The sequence below is a fragment of the Anoplopoma fimbria genome, chromosome 14 (genome assembly GCF_027596085.1).
Source record: "Anoplopoma fimbria isolate UVic2021 breed Golden Eagle Sablefish chromosome 14, Afim_UVic_2022, whole genome shotgun sequence".
Taxonomy (NCBI): Eukaryota; Metazoa; Chordata; class Actinopteri; order Perciformes; family Anoplopomatidae; genus Anoplopoma; species Anoplopoma fimbria.
Genome location: NC_072462.1, coordinates 17,159,645 through 17,174,860, shown reverse-complemented (window position 1 = coordinate 17,174,860; position 15,216 = coordinate 17,159,645). Strand labels below are relative to the sequence as shown.

The window sequence follows — 15,216 nt, the reverse complement described above, 5'->3', positions numbered from 1 at the left end:
CGTCATGAGGCGAGAGATGCGGGACACGCCGAGAGTAAAAACGAGTGTCTCCTCTCGACTCCACAGACAGTTAAACACACGACAACATCACCCTGCGCCTTTGTTGTGAGCCTTTAGCCACACGACTGTTTATCCTTCGAGCTAGCTATCCGGGTCAGTTTTATAGGAGGAAAACGTAGAAACTGCGTGAAATGATTGGTATTACGTTTTGACGTGGGATCCGTAGCTAATACATTCTGAGTGTTCAGTAGCTATCAGAGAGGAGGCTCGACTGATCGAGGAGGTAAAGTGATGATATCAACCTGCGGTTAGCTAAGCTATCGTTAGCTCGTAGCAAGACAGCGTTTCCTAAGAGAAACCCCTTTTATGATAGTTATTCTTTCTAAGAATGAGGTGTTTGACACACAGTGAATACAAGTAATTTACTTACATCATTTCCTGATTCTGATCAATATGAATACAGGGGAAGCTAGATATCTAAACTATAGGAAAATGTACACTATAGGAAATGACAGTGTGTAACGTTAAACGTGCCCTCATATTTATCTTTATTTACATATTTATATATGTAATATGTTTATATTTTTATATAAATATTAATATATTTAAATATTTATATATTTTTTATATTTATATATGTAATATTTACATATTTATATTTATTTACATATTTATATATGTAATATATTTATATATTTTTATATATATTTTATATTTTTATATTTATATATTTAATATTTACATATTTATATATGTAATATTTACATATTTATATTTATTTACATATTTATATTTATTTACATATTTATATATGTAATACATTTATATATTTTTATATTTATATATGTAATATTTATATTTATTTATTCATTGAAGCAACGACATAACATCTGGTGAAACTTCAAACAATGCTCCCATTAAATATAAAAAAAAAAAGAGAAATTCATCTAACTGAACTGACAAATGATTGGCTTTTTTTTTTTATTAATTGAAATGAACTCAATCTGATTGCCTAATTCTCTGAACTCTATTAATAAGCACTGCACTTACAGTTGATTGTTAGCACTGTCTTCATGTTATTCACACTGCCTATGTATGTAGACTTAACTGTTAGGCTATCCAGGGAGCTTCCTATTACAAAGCACCCAATTTGGTTGAAACATTTAGGTCAAATGGGTGGACGTATCTTTTCTGATAACATTTCTTCATTTTCCAGATGCCTCCTGATCAATCATATATATGCCACGGTGCTCAGTGAGATATAGTTAGTAGAGCGTAATTTAATATAGTTTCCCTGTAAGGCAATATTTTATTCGTCCAATCAACAGCTTATTTTTCTGCCTTGCTTAATGACTGATGAGTATCTGACATTAATGCCAAACAATTCGTCTTATCTCTGCCTTTTTTTTGTAAACGTAATGTCTCTGTCTTCTCTCCTTGCCTCCCACAGAGTACACATGTCTTCTGCAGCAGAGACAGTAAAAAATGCCTCCATCATGTCAGAGAGTATGGCCCATGATGGAAACCGCTTGTGGATAGGCAACATTGATCCCAAAATTACAGAGTGAGTAAATCCACCACTGGTTTAAGACAGGCTCACACTCCACCGCCATGATTTTGAATGTTCCCCTCAAAAGTGTCTTACATCGGATTAGAATAGATCTGAAATTATCAGTGAGACAAAACAACAAATTAGTCCTAACATTTTAAGAGATTAAAAGTTATTGAAACTGAAAAAACAGATGTGTAATTCATTTCAAAGGCACACATTTCCATATTCAAACATATGATCCAGCCATCTGAATTCAAAACAAAGCTAGTTTTTCATTTTAGCAGCAAGTGTTAAATTTGAGGGTACTTGTAAGTCGGTCCATGTTATGACTTGAGGCATTGCTCTACCTCATGGAGAGGCCGTGCATTGTGCGTGCATATATGATTGATTAACTGTGTGCGTAGTGTGTTTGTGTCTGTGTGTGTGTGTGTGTGTGTGTGTGTGTGTGTGTCGCAGGCTGAGACTGAGCAGAAAGGGCTGGGTGTGTGAAAGAGAGGCAGCGAGGCGTGGAGACCTGCTCTGCTAAGGAGCAGCCATCATTCCTCACTCACCTGCCCTGTTTACTCTCTCTGTGTCAACCTTGAGTGTGTGTGTGTGTGTGTGTGTGTGTGTGTGTGTGTGTGTGTGTGTGTGTGTGTGTGTGTGTGTGTGTGTGTGTGTGTGTGTGTGTGTGTGTGTGTGTGTGTGTGTGTGTTTAATTATGTTTAAATACACAGTTGATGTTTGGGTGGCAGCTGCTGGTGGTGCAAGCTTCAACACACTGAGGTGTCTGTGTGTACATTATTAGTGGGGTCTCATTTCCATAACATCATATGTACATGCAAACCTTCCATTGTTACATTTCTGTGTGCAGATGAGTGTCTAAATGTGCAAAACTCCTAATACGACTGTGGAGAGCACCCTTACATAGATATTCTGATGGAGAGAAGGTAGTTTTTCGGGGTGAGGGGTGTGTCAGTGTGCCTGTGGGGGATGCTGGAGAATGTATGGGCTGCAGCTCTGGTGGGCGTCTAGACATGCGTTTCCTTCCCCATTTCCCTGCTCTGCTCTACCTCTCCTTAAATAGCTCACTGCCCCACAGTATGGAGGGAAAACAAGAGAAATGCCCGTGGCCCCCGGTGCTGATTGGGAAGATTAATTAGCTCCTGGGTAGCGAACGCAGTGCTCACTCTGTTTGTCCCGGTAAGCCAAACCAAAACTCAGTGCAGAGGTGGAACGCAGACCTGAAATGCAAGGTGCTGATTATGAGCACATGGGGCCATGAATATTAATAAGACTTTGTTTATTCTGGAAGAGCTTTTTTGGTAATTCAAAACGGAAAATTGTTTTGCTTCATTTATTTATTTGCAGATATTTTTTCTAGTTTGAAGCATAAATGGTTAATTTGAACATACAGCGGTGTAAAAGTTTGGATTGGCAGGTCCTTTAAGTTAATCAATTTATTTTTCCTTTTCCAGAAAACTGCCTAGTGGTTGGGAATTTCTGCCTAATAACGCCAAAAATAAAAAGGCTACCCCAGCTTTAAAAGCCATTTTTTTTAATATAATAGCAACATTTCAGAATGATTCTACTGTCGTACTTTACTGTTGGTCTCAATAGCTGATCAGAGGTGCGGCTCTGGTTGGTCAGGATGAAATGTTAGATCAATAAGGATGTGATGAGGTAAGAAGGCTGCCCTTAAATCTTGTGTGACCATTGCATCCTCCGTTAGAAAGACAGCTTTTTGGGCTTGTGTGTAGTTTACTGTCCAATGCTCAGTCACAAAGAAAGCACCAGTAAATAGTCACACACTGTTAACTCTTCCCAGAGGTTAGATGAGCATCACACATGAGTTAGATTTCCTTTCCCTGTGCACAGCGCAGAGACACAGCAGGTGTAACTGGAGCTTTCAGCACATATTCATGTTTTGTGCTTTTGGCTGCTCAGAGAGGGGATTTCTCATTCGTAGTAATCCATCAGTGTCCCCCTCTTTGTTCTCTCTCTGGTCCTCTTGTTACATTTTAAGTTGCGTACCTGGAAGTTGTCATGATGTTTTATTAAAAAGCTTATAACTATGACCTTAGTCATACTGCAGGCCTAGATTTTTATGAAAGGATGCAGAAATTGCATATAGTTTGCCAGAGAGTCTAAACTTACCCCCACCTCCTGTCCTACCTTTTCCCCCATAAGACCTACTCGTTATCCAACCTTTTGTCTTGTCTTTTTCTGGACTGGACTCACATCCCCTGTTTTACATCCTTCCTCTTCTTTGCCTCCTAGCCCTCCTGTCTCTCCTACCTGGACTGCTCACCTCCTCTCTTCTTTTGGCTTCTCGTCCTCTTCCTCCACCTTTCACCTTGCCGTCAACATCCCCTCTATGAACTTTACTCTCCCAGTCTCCCCCACCTTTCCCTCCCTTTCCTCCCCCTCTCCTCCTCTTCCTCCGGTGGTTTTAACAGCCCCCAGGAGGAGAAGTCCATTGTGGTTCAGCTCGCGAGCGTCCAAAAAATGTTCTTAGAGTTTCAGCCATCAAATCTCGCTCACATTTACACGTATGCACAAACATCCAGGATACATTTATCTGAATTTATTGCATTACAACGTTTTAATATTTTTGCATTTGACTGAAATGTCTTTCACCTCTCCTGATCAGTGTTTCAGAGGTGCAGAGGTTCAGAGAGTGCAAATGCAAACTATTTTAGTATTAGTGTGCAGAATAATGTGATAAGTAATATGATAAACTTTAATTTAATTTCATCTTTTCTTTGTAAATGAGCCTAGTCCTTCTGGAGGAGCCACCTTCACATGGGAGTCTTGCAGGGTGTTGTCTGGGAAAAGCAGAAATTCTCTTTGGCCTAAAGCCCCCAAGGGAGTCATAGAAGGGTGGAAGACATTAGAACAACCTGCAGCTAAGACGCACAGTGAACCCTCTGTGTCCCACATTGAGTCCTATTCATGCACAATATGCGTACACACACAAACCATTTTAGAATTACAAATGACAATCAACTAAACAATAAAAGGTTATACAAATCACTTGGGGTCACTGTGAGGATTCGAACGTCGCACAAGGTAAAGCCTCCGAAACAATAGCACAGGAAAGTGTTTGTTGATTTCTTTTGTTTGTGCATTTTCATTTTTTTTTTTCTTGCTGTGGCTTTTTATGGTTTGATAGACTTTGTCTTTATAGAAGCAATGTTGACATGTCACAGTAGGAAAACCACAGGTTTAAATGATGAAGTTGATGATGTGTGATTTTCTTTCAGCTGCTTCAATTTCGGGGTTTTGTTGTTGTTCATGCTGGCTCACTGTCACAGTGTCATGAATCACTGGGACACTTGAATAGAACAGAACCATCGACAGTGGTGAAAGATGTATTCAGATCCTTTACTTAAGTAAAAGTACTAATAAATACCACACTGTGAAAATACTCAACCACAAGTGAAGGTCCTTTGTTTGAAACTTTAAGTAAAAGTATGCAAGTATTATTATCAAAATGTACTCAAAGTATCAAAAGTAAAAGAACAGTAGTAGTAGTAGTACTAGATAGCTGTAGTATTGCAGTAATATAGTTGCCGTAAGTGTTTTACTATTCTATATGAAGCTTTTGGATTAATATTACTGTTGCATTAATGGAAATATTGCTTCTTACTGATTGATTTTAGTACTGTAGATGTTGTGGTGCTAATTTGAACTTCATTAAATACTGTTGCTAAAGCAATTTATCCTAAGGTTATCATATGTTTGTAGCTCCGCTGTCCTGCAAGAACCAGACATTTCCAAAAAGGTTTCATAAGCTCTGAAAAAAAGCCTTGTTTCAGCTATTGTGTCAGTGCATTTTCCAGCTCATCTTATGTTGCTGACTTTTAGCATATTTTGTTTTGTTTGCTCAAGGAGTAGGAGAATTTATTCAACCCAAAAAAGAGAAAAAAAATCACCAAATGTGGAGATGCATGGTTTTCACTGGACAGGAAGAGTCCGAACATTGTTAAGGTGAAAAGTAACAAGTAACTAGCTGTCAGCCAAATGTACTTAAGTAGAGTATTTGAGTAAATGTACTTAGCTCCATTCCACCATTAGCCATCATTAATGTAATTAGTAACACCTGCGCTTTTCCTACTATGACAAGTCAAAATGTCTGCAGTGAAAATTGCCTGTTGTGTCAAACAAATTATGTCCAACAGTTATATGAATTGATTTGGGATCATTCATTAAGTGAAACATTAGAAAACTGTTCTATTCTGCCAAAGAACAACCAGGAAGTATTTCTTTTTATTCTTATTATTCTCAGTACCACAAGAACATAAGAAGGTACTTCACAGGTGGTATCAATTACTAATCAATCAGCAGGACACGGTGGACTGCTATTGAAGTCGTTAGTTGCAGCCTTGTGGTATTGTTTAGCAGATGGAAGAGCATGCCTCAGACAACCCTTTATTCTGTAGAAATAAGAATATGGCTCGTATAAATCCTTTCAGACACAGGATCTCTGAAAAGTCATTAAATGGAAAAGCACCTGCTGCTCAGCATGCATTGGAAACATTCACTCAGCACCTGGTTATTTACAGTAATATAGCAGTGAATAGAGTCTACATGAGTCCCTGAACCCACACTGTCGGGGAAAACATTTTTTTTTTCCCATGGCTGCCAGTGGTCATATACACGCAAACCTACAACTCCTCAAACTCTGCATAGCTCTACAGTGACAACATTTCTATGTTCATTCATAGTCCAAACGCTCCCAGGCAGCTCCACACAGTGAGTGGATGTTGTTTGTGCGGAGATCGGTGCTCAGGGGAGATTTGAGGCTTCCTCTTTTTTATTCCCTCATTGTCCTGCTACTGTATCCTCAGCATTGTCTCAGTGAGAGATTTACTGTCACCGGGCCGCCACACCAGCTGGCCTGCTGCTAAAAAGGTGTCAGGGAGAGAAAGCTGTCATTCTCATTAGCCCCACTTGACAGATTCAAAGACTGCAGGTCTGCAAATACAGTGAGCCGCAGATCTATGTGGCTGGTTCATAGGGTTGAACTATAATATACTGTTAAGTGCATTTTGTTATGTAAGATTAGAGTAGTTTTCATTTGGGATGTCCTACTAAATATAAGCTTTTTTTTATATAATTAAATTTCCTTCCTCTATGTTCTCTCTTTAACATGACTCCTTTTTCTGACAGGTATCACCTGGTGAAGTTGTTGGAGAAGTTTGGCCATGTGAAACAGTTTGACTTCCTGTTTCATAAGTCTGGGCCTTTGGAGGGACAGCCACGAGGCTACTGCTTTGTCAACTTCAACACCAGAGAGGTACATGCAAGATTTATAGTTTAGATGATTTATATTTATATATGTTACACAGTATTATTTCATTTTGCTACAGTATATAAAGTATACAGCATTTAAACTAATAGTACAAACTCAGATTCAGTTTCAGATTCAAGTTTCATAGTTATGCCAAGTGAATGTTACAAAAACAACATGGTTTTAATATGTCAAAAAGGTGTTATTTGAACTGAAACCAAATCTAATTTTAATTTATACAAATTTCAATTCCACAATCTGCTAATGATTTGCAGTTAAATTAGTATTGGAGCGATGCAGATATTGTATTTTTTAAAGAATGAAAGAATATTTCTGTCATTGATGATAGTTTATATTGGTGTGTCTACATAAACTCAAATCATAGGATGAGGCCTAAGAAAACTTTATAAGATTTCTTCAAGCAGTCAGGACCTTATTATGTGTCTCCCTGAAGTGGACTGTGTTTCTAAAAAAAAAAAAAAAAAAAAAAGAAAACACTTAAAAGGAACCTGCTCGGCTTCACAGGTTCAGCAGGCAGTATTTGTTTTGGAGTGAGCCTGGGGATCGTGATAAGCATCTCGTTTCACAGCTAGTGTCCATCAGTGGGATATGAAACCCTCCCTAAAGGGTTATACAGAGGAAGTGTGTGTGTTTACCTTACACTCTCACACTCATGCACACGCAGCCACACACACAAACACACACACAGAAAAAGTACTTCATTAATATAATTTAGCATCAAAGCCACTTACTCATTTGATTAGACAAAACTACATTTTCTCAAACACACATCAGAGACACAGACATATACACACACATGACAGTTATGGTCTATTTGCAGGCTGAGTGGTTTATCATCATCCCTCCATTGTGAATGCTAATTATTTAAAGACTCGGGTGCAATCATAAAGGCTGATTTTTAATCATATTTGTAAATATTCTGTTTCTCTCTTCCTCTTCTTCTCTGTGTGTATTTGTGATGTCTGCAGGAGGCAGAGAGGGCGATCCAGTGTTTAAATGGGAAGCTAGCTTTGTCCAAGAAGCTGGTTGTGCGCTGGGCGCATGCACAGGTGAGGGTAAGTGTCAAACTCAGTTCTCCTTTTATAAAACTGAATATCCTATACATCCTGATAGCTAAGTGGATTAAAGCACATCCCATTAATGTATGACGATGTGGTTGAGGCTGCAGTTTGACAAACTAATGATATGTCTGTGCATTAGTAAAAGCTCATCATTAACTTACAGATTTGAAAACAGTCATTGAACCCGTGTCCCTGTTGCCATAGACAGAAACATGTCTGCAAGGAATTGAGATTCAACCAATAATTCCTAAATTGAAGGGCATTCTTAAAGTCTGAGTGTCACTCTGAGTTGTAGTAAAACATTATAAGCATCTGTTAGTAAACAATTTCACATTACTACTGCAGTAGTTTGATTACGGAGAGCAGATCCCAGCACAACCTATGCCTGTCTCTTAACAATAGACCGCCTACTGGCAATGGGCGAAGGGATATCCTGCATGGAGACGACTCACACACCCACACACACACACACACACACACACACACACACACACACACACACACACACACACACACACACACACACACACACACACACACACACACACACACAGTAGAGGGAGGTCAGGGTCAATGCTGCCGCCTCTAAAAAAAACACCTATAGGATAAATCCACCTCTCCAACCAAAAATAACTTTGGGTATTTATACCATTATAACATTTAAGATATATATTTATATTTTTTATTTCCCCAAATTAATACCAGTCTGTCTGCTTGTCTGTCTCATCAGGTGACTCAAAAGCAAATAAGTTTTTACTACTTTACTCACAGTGGCTCAACACCTTCTGCATGTCTTCCCTTACACTTGCCAGTGGCCTCAGTTTATTTCTACTATGAATATTTCCTCAAATTCAATACTTTGATAACATAGTTAGGGTCGAGTGTCCACCATCATCTGGATTTGATACATTTTAATGAGCCAGAGGATGTTTTGCTGCATTACTGAGCTACAGCACATGTTATGCACAGGTTCATATATTGTGTAAATATAAAAATGTATTTTTTGGGGGGGGGGAAATTGGTGCATTTCTGTGTCTACAAGTTTGTGACATCGGAAGTAGTGTTCAGACTCCATGCATGAAATGTAAAGCACATAGCAGCAGATTAAGAGCTCTGTACAGTAGCTGTGTGCTGTTGTGTTTTCAAGACATGGTTATGATTTTGCAAACACATCAGCCAGCTATGAGCAAAGCTGCACCACAGGAATTTGTTTTAAACTTACCGATCAGTGTCCCAGCTGACAAAAAGGTGAATTGCAAGATTAACAATTTCATCCCGCGACGCGCTTTAAGAAGCTAGAGACAAATATGTCAATCCAAATGGACCTCACATGGTCTAACACAGTCTGTGATTGTTCTTTTTCTTCAGGATATAAAAACAGAATTTTACAGTGTAATCTTTATTCAACAAGTAAGATTTGAGCATCGTTCCACCAATGGGCCAATGCTCAGGTCCAGTCAAATGTGATATATTTTTCAGCAAGCCTGTCTTTCCAACACAGAAGTGCTGGGATAAATGAGTCATAGACAGTCGGCTTGAAAGTCTCATTTCCAGGCTTACATCTTGACTTTATTACACAGCTTTGAAAGAGAGGAAATACACGTTGATGAACGTTTATTGAAGTGTTGCCCCAAACTCTTCATAAACATTTATGGCTTTCCAAATCTGCTTTTTCCCCCCCCCCAACACTTAAACATTTGTGTCCAAATTCAGTACCGTATTATTCCGTGTTTATTAATACAGAGTTTAGCCAAGGTGTGTGTTATGCATCATCACTAACATTCCTGTTACACTTTATTTTAATCCTTAAGGGAGCAATTGTGTGCCTATTGTAGTGTAGGCTATTTCAAATCAGAAGTGCAGATATTTTAGGCTTCTAGAAACATCTTTAACTTCACTTTCCTATGACTAAAGCTGTGGCTTGTGTGCAGAGTCAGTATGACCTGATTCGATGTGCACTGTACATCTAAATGCATTCCAGCTACATGCCTTAAGGAATAGGTGGAAGGGAAGGGTCCAGGCTGCTAGGACGGTCATTGTTTCCGACCTATTCTTGGCTATACATGTTATTTATTTCTTGGGACAGAATGTAAGAGCATGTTTGTGCATTTATGTAAATTGATTCAAGCCCCACTTACACCAACTCTCATATCTAAGCATCATATTCCTGCGAATGGCGGCTGCTGTACCAGGTGCTGGTTTTTTTTCCTCATGCCCATCTTGTGACTTGTTTTGTTTTTCTTTTTTTGTCTCTTCTTCTTCGCAGGTTTCAAGAATTCTGTGTTGGCTGGTGGAGATGTTTGGAAGGTGGTTTTGTGCAAAGGAATGAGTGCAGATGTTGTTTTTTTGCTCTTCAGCTGCTCTCTCTTTACTCCCCTCATGCCCTTAGGGTGTGACTAAGAGCTGGACGCACAGTCCTGCTCGGTTACTGTCTGTTTGAGCAGACCCAAACAAAATCAATACTTCAGTTTAATAATGTTGATCTTTGTGGGAGGAAGCTGGAGTTGGCTCTCAGGGCAGCTTGTGTCAGTGTTTATTTGGTCTGACGGTTTCTGAATGCCTGGTTCACACAGGATGTTTTTCTTATTCTCTGTTTTCTTCTCTTTCTCTACGTGTTATGTGGTCCTGTTCCATCTGGGCACTAAAATATTACTAAATGCAGGTGTGATTGTAATCAAAAATGGGTTATTATCTGCTCCCTTTGACAGTATTGGCATGACTTTGACACAAGCCCAAGTCTAGAAAACCACACATGATGCACTAAGCACATTGTTTGGGTGGGGGGGTTTAAGAGTCAACTATCCAATTTTCTCTGTCTCTTTGCACGGGGGTCTTTTCTTGCTTCCACCTATTTTACCCCTTTGTCTCTCTCCATCCGTCTGTCCATCCATCCCTGTTTCCATCCGTGTTTCCATCACTGTTTATGTGGGTGATTTTGTTTTGGCCACGTGTCTCGTCCGCAGAGGTTTGAAGGTTTCCGTAATGACAAGACGATGCCTCCGAGCCTGGAACCGTCGTGCAGCGGGGCGGCAGAGGATGGGGCTCTAACTTCCAACCACCTCAGGTTGGTAGCAAACCCACACATCAGCACAATCATTCCTTCTTGTTATTCTTAGGGTTTTATCCATTCTTATATCTCTAAGAGCATGTCCACACTAAGCCCAGCTAAACTCATTTTCTTCACCACTGTCTTGTCCTTCTGTCCACACTAATCCACCAAAAACTAAGCTCGAAACATTTTCCTATTGTTTTGGTGTTTCAGCGTGGATGGAGGTTTTGAAAAACATCATCGGAAAATGTTATTGTGGATGCATGTTGTCGTACAAAATTACATTTTCTGATTTAGCCAGCTACCCCCTAACAAATCTTCATAGGAGAGCTTGTTCCGGAATTTATTATAGGAGAGCTTGTGGGCTTGTTGCTTTCACCACAAAATGGCAGTTCATGTTAAGTTCATATTCGTACAACTGGCCTTACGCTATGTTCAAAAAAACGTCAAAGTCCTGTTAAAGCAACTTGTGTCATGTTCCATTATTGTGGCTACACTTGCAGCCCACGTTCACATACACAAATACACTGTAGTACGTCAGTCAAATAGAGCATTTAAGTCCGTTAAAAAGGCCTCTTGGTTTCTCAGTATCAACTGTTACCGGGACAATCCAGTGTGTGAAGCAAGTTATCAGCTATCAGGATTCGGGAAAGTCTCCACACTTCAGCTCTAGTGTAAACTTCAAAATAATCTCTGCACACAGCCGAAGAGAGGAGATATAAACACTTTTCACCCCTTTAGACGTTCTCTGTCCTGCCTATTGGGATAGCTGTTCCACTCATTCACTCAGTCACTCTTCTTTTACCTGCACTGTAATCTTTTTTCACTTGCTCCTTCAAATTTCAGTTTCACCATTTAAATACAAGTTTTCATCTGCTTTTCATGCAGCACAACTGGTAATCTCTTTGCTTGTGCTCCTTTCTCCCCCCCCCCCTCCCGCAATTGTCCCTCCCACTTCTAAGAGTGCTAATACCTCCTCTTCTTCTCTTTCCCCCTCAGCCAAGAGCCAAGATCTGTCCCATCAGTCAGTTGGCCACTCAGCCTCAGCACTGGCATTTCCCCCTCAGCCTCGCTGCTAACATCTCCTCTTCTTTTTTTTCTTCTTTTTTTTTTCCAACTTCTAGTACGAGTGCTAAAATCCGCGCCATCGAGGCCAAGCTCCAGATGATGGAGGAGAATCCAGAGGATGACTACTCGGGCCCGTCGGCCTACGTTTACAACAAACCGCCGGAGAGGAAACGCTGGGAGCCTTACTCTAAATCACACCACAACAACCAGAGCAGGCCCTTCCGCAGGTTTAGGAGATGACCCATCCTCCCACTCATTCTGGAGACGACGACCCCCCCTTCGAACCTCAGCCCCAACCTACACACAAACAGACTCTACATACGATACTATAAAGACTATACACATCTGGGAGTATAAGGTGTTGACAATACTTTGAGAATCCAGACTCTTTGGGAGTAATCACAGCAATCAAGGACAAGTACCTGAAGTGGTATTTAGTTATTTTCGGTTACAGTTATCAGTTATTATTTAGTATTCACATATAACCCAATACCTGACTGCTGTGCAGGTTGGATCCCTCATCAGTCTGCTTTCTCACTTTTGCAGAGATTTAATGCAGGTGAATCATACAGCTGTGAGTCTCATGATGCACAGCTGCCAGGAAAGAGAAACGTTGTTATTAAAGAGTATAAATGCCCATCCTCTTGTTGTTTTTGTCACATGTTTTTGGTTTCAGATCATATTATTCAAAGGTGAAATACAATAATTTTAGAGAATGAAATACACAGATTTGTAACAGTTTTATATTAATGGAGTTCAAATGATAAGCCACTCAGCAACACTGTAAGTTGCAGTATTTTTTTGTGTGACGTTGCTCTTTACCTTTATCTTTTTTCTTGGATCCTTTTTTTTTTTTACGTCTGCAGTCAAACTGTTTTATCTGGCTTTTTTTGTGTTGTGTAGAGTTTTGGTATTTTCCCCTGCCACAATCTCTTTATTTCAATTTACCAATTAAAGACTATTAAATGTCACATCCACAGCGTGTTGTTTTATGCCATTTTGGGGGGTTTTATGCATTTCTCGCTAAATACAGGACTCAGTTTTATGATTTGTTAGTCAGTAACATTAGAATACTCTCAGTCTGTGCCTTTTTTATGCTAATATGGTATTGTTTTATAAAAAAAATTGCTAAACCACCTTCATGTCATTAATGGGAGATTTTAGAAGACTGTACAAAATAAACTCATTAATGCACCAAGGGTTAAAAAAAATGCAGACCTGAAATATTAGAGTGTTTAAGAACCATGGAGACATACACAATTGTCAGTACTGACAAGTCCCAATGTTTTCTGTAATAACTGATAACCCTGTTTATTATAGCATCTATACTGTTTTGAGCCCCAGCTATCTTTTATTTCCCCCCAGATGTGACTGATATTGACTGTTATTATTATTGTTTGTGCAGTCTACCAAAAGTTGCTATTAATCATTTTAACATTTTGCAGGCCTTTTGTCTATGGGTTTAATGTGGAAACGTCCTATTTTAACATGTTCTATTTGTTCTTGATTCTGTGAAGCACTATACCACTGATGTGATCAGAGTTTTCTTTTCCTGCAGGTGTGAAATATAGTGTGAGACGATAAAGAAAAAAAGATAAAAATATGTTGGCAAATTATACTCTGAATTTGTTTGCGTGAAGACTGAATTTGCCAACCAAAGGTCCTTTACAGAACTAATGTTTTAGAGTCAACCAAGAGTATATAAATCCCGGATTAGGCCAGATAACATTGCAGCATAGATGGAGATCGGCAGATATAATTGTGCAAGATGAGATGAAGGAGCAGAATTTTGTGCGCACCGAAAAATCAAACTCTACCTCTTGACATCGTCAGTCCTTTTTTTTTTTTTTTTTTTTTTTTTTAAATGTCTCTGTTGTCGTAAAATCATCCGACTGAAGAATATTTCTGATGGCCATAAAATCCAATTAATGTTTTCTTTGAAAATGTGTGTATTTATCTGTTTTAAATAAAAAGCCTATTCGTTCAAATGTTTTTTTTAATTGGTTAAATATTTTAAAATCATTTTAAGTTACTTCATTTTTTTTTTTTTAGGTCTGCTTTATTTTGATAGGATATTTTCTGCACTAGATTTTCAGATAATTGCCTGATTGACACGTCGATGTGCTGAACCGGTGTGTGGGCTCCAACACATCCTGTAATCATCAGGCTTCCCTTTCGATAGTTTTTGTTCCATCTGCATTATATCCCCTTTCCATGATTACAAAATTATATAAAATTCATAATCGTTCTGTTTGTTTAGTTATTTAGCCTAAAACAATTTTGTCAAAATATAATCCAACCTATCTGGATTAAAGTATACAACCCTAACTTTCTTTCTTCTTCTAAATACGTAAATTCAAGAAAAAAAATCTTAATATGTGATTATTCTTTTGTTTTTTTCGGCCCTGCAAATTATTGTTAACCATACATTTACATTAACATTTACACAACATACGGAATTTAAATGTTTGGAATTAATATAATAACAAAAATAGTTTTTAATTGCTTAAAAAAAACAAAGCTTTAAATAGATAGAATAATGGGCGATAACTATCAATACACCATTGGAATGGATTTATATTTTACACTATTAAATTTCATTAATTGCATCATCATCATTATTTCCTTGTGTATTTTGAGGCATCATTATTTTATTTTTTTAATCTGGTGTAGATTGAGCTTGAATGTAGATTATAACCCAACATATATGTGGAGACAATGTGTGTAAAAGGGTATTTTTTATGTACCCGAGAATACACGTTAACCATTGCTTTAGTTTTAGTTCTATATTCCAAGTAGCAAATTAATGGCAATTATATAAATAACTATAATTTACCTTTTTTTTTTTTGGTCTGGCAGCAGCTATATTATGTCTGAGAGATATCAAACACCACCAGTGTTTTGAGTAAGTTTCTGTCATAACTGTTCCAAACAAAGTGTGTCCACCCTTCTCACACCCCCCCTTCTTTAACTTACAAGGCAGGCCAGTGAGCCGCACAAACTTTCACTGCCCCTCTGCGGATGCTCTCTGGTTCTCTTGCAGCCTGCCCTGCACCGACGGAGCCTTGGAGTTAAAGCTGCCAGCCCCTCAATTCTGATTCACTTCCTGTAGTCAGACTCCTTCCCCAAAAAGTGGAGAGAGAAGAGGGGGAGTGGGGAGTGGGGGGGGAAGAGAAGGAAGAACTTATTT

The 15,216-nt window shown here is 38.7% G+C and overlaps 1 protein-coding gene across 1 annotated transcript; it reads left to right on the top strand.

Annotated features, from left to right (window-relative positions):
• The first annotated feature begins 83 nt into the window (after window positions 1-83).
• Window positions 84-13,878, top strand: rbm18 (RNA binding motif protein 18). Its single transcript, XM_054612498.1, has 6 exons — window positions 84-283; window positions 1,451-1,564; window positions 6,707-6,833; window positions 7,817-7,897; window positions 10,873-10,973; window positions 12,083-13,878. Exons 2-6 carry the CDS (start codon window positions 1,458-1,460, stop codon window positions 12,264-12,266), a joined length of 600 nt encoding a protein of 199 aa, XP_054468473.1. The 5' UTR covers window positions 84-283; window positions 1,451-1,457; the 3' UTR covers window positions 12,267-13,878.
• The last annotated feature ends 1,338 nt before the right edge of the window (window positions 13,879-15,216 follow it).

What these genes read in the sequence shown, in the direction of transcription:
- rbm18 (XM_054612498.1), top strand. Translation starts at nt 1,458, where the DNA reads ATGTCTTCTGCAGCAGAGACAGTAAAAAATGCCTCCATCATGTCAGAG. An exon ending in ATTGATCCCAAAATTACAGA is followed by an intron (nt 1,565 to 6,706) that starts GTGAGTAAATCC and finishes TTTTTCTGACAG; the next exon opens with GTATCACCTGGTGAAGTTGT. An exon ending in TCAACTTCAACACCAGAGAG is followed by an intron (nt 6,834 to 7,816) that starts GTACATGCAAGA and finishes TGATGTCTGCAG; the next exon opens with GAGGCAGAGAGGGCGATCCA.